Source organism: Larimichthys crocea, unplaced genomic scaffold (assembly GCF_000972845.2).
Source record: "Larimichthys crocea isolate SSNF unplaced genomic scaffold, L_crocea_2.0 scaffold35952, whole genome shotgun sequence".
Classification (NCBI taxonomy): Eukaryota; Metazoa; Chordata; class Actinopteri; family Sciaenidae; genus Larimichthys; species Larimichthys crocea.
In genome coordinates, this window is record NW_020854755.1 from 1 (window position 1) to 512 (window position 512).

The window sequence follows — 512 nt, forward strand, 5'->3', positions numbered from 1 at the left end:
GTCTCACTCTATATGAAAAAGTAAAATCCCACCTGGCAAAGTAGTCAAACTTGTCCACATCAACACCATTTCTTTTGTTGGACACGATTTCATAGAGGAAGGACTTGTTTTTCTCACGGCCTCTATATGGCCACTGTGGAAATGACAGACAATAGTGACATTAGACATTGTTTAGTGTAACACTTGTAACACTGATGATACTGACTGATCACAGAATTCACACGGCCAGTACTGACAGTATAGTGACTTACTGGATCTGTGACTTTCTTAGGTTCAATCATCTCTTTGATGAAGATCAGGTCCTCGGACAGCACCAAGCCATACTTCTCCATCAACGGTTCCAGTTTATTAGATTTCACCAGATGGTCAAACATTTTACAAGAGGCTGTCTCATGCTGCAACATACAGACTCATTAATATTGTAATATGTGAAAAAAACAATGACTCACTGTTAGAAAGAGCTTATCTTTGCTCTATAAATGACAGAATACACAGAATGTGAACACTTGTTT

At 38.5% G+C, this 512-nt stretch overlaps 1 protein-coding gene across 1 annotated transcript; it reads right to left on the reverse strand.

Moving 5' to 3' along the window:
- Window positions 1–32: 32 nt before the first annotated feature.
- Window positions 33–439, reverse strand: LOC113745003 (deoxynucleoside triphosphate triphosphohydrolase SAMHD1-like; the record flags this gene model as incomplete). Its single annotated transcript, XM_027276372.1, has 2 exons — window positions 252–439; window positions 33–133 (listed from the first exon to the last, which is right to left on the reverse strand). Coding segments are annotated over exons 1-2 (254 nt in total), but the record flags the coding sequence as incomplete, so codon positions are not given.
- Between the last annotated feature and the right edge of the window lie 73 nt (window positions 440–512).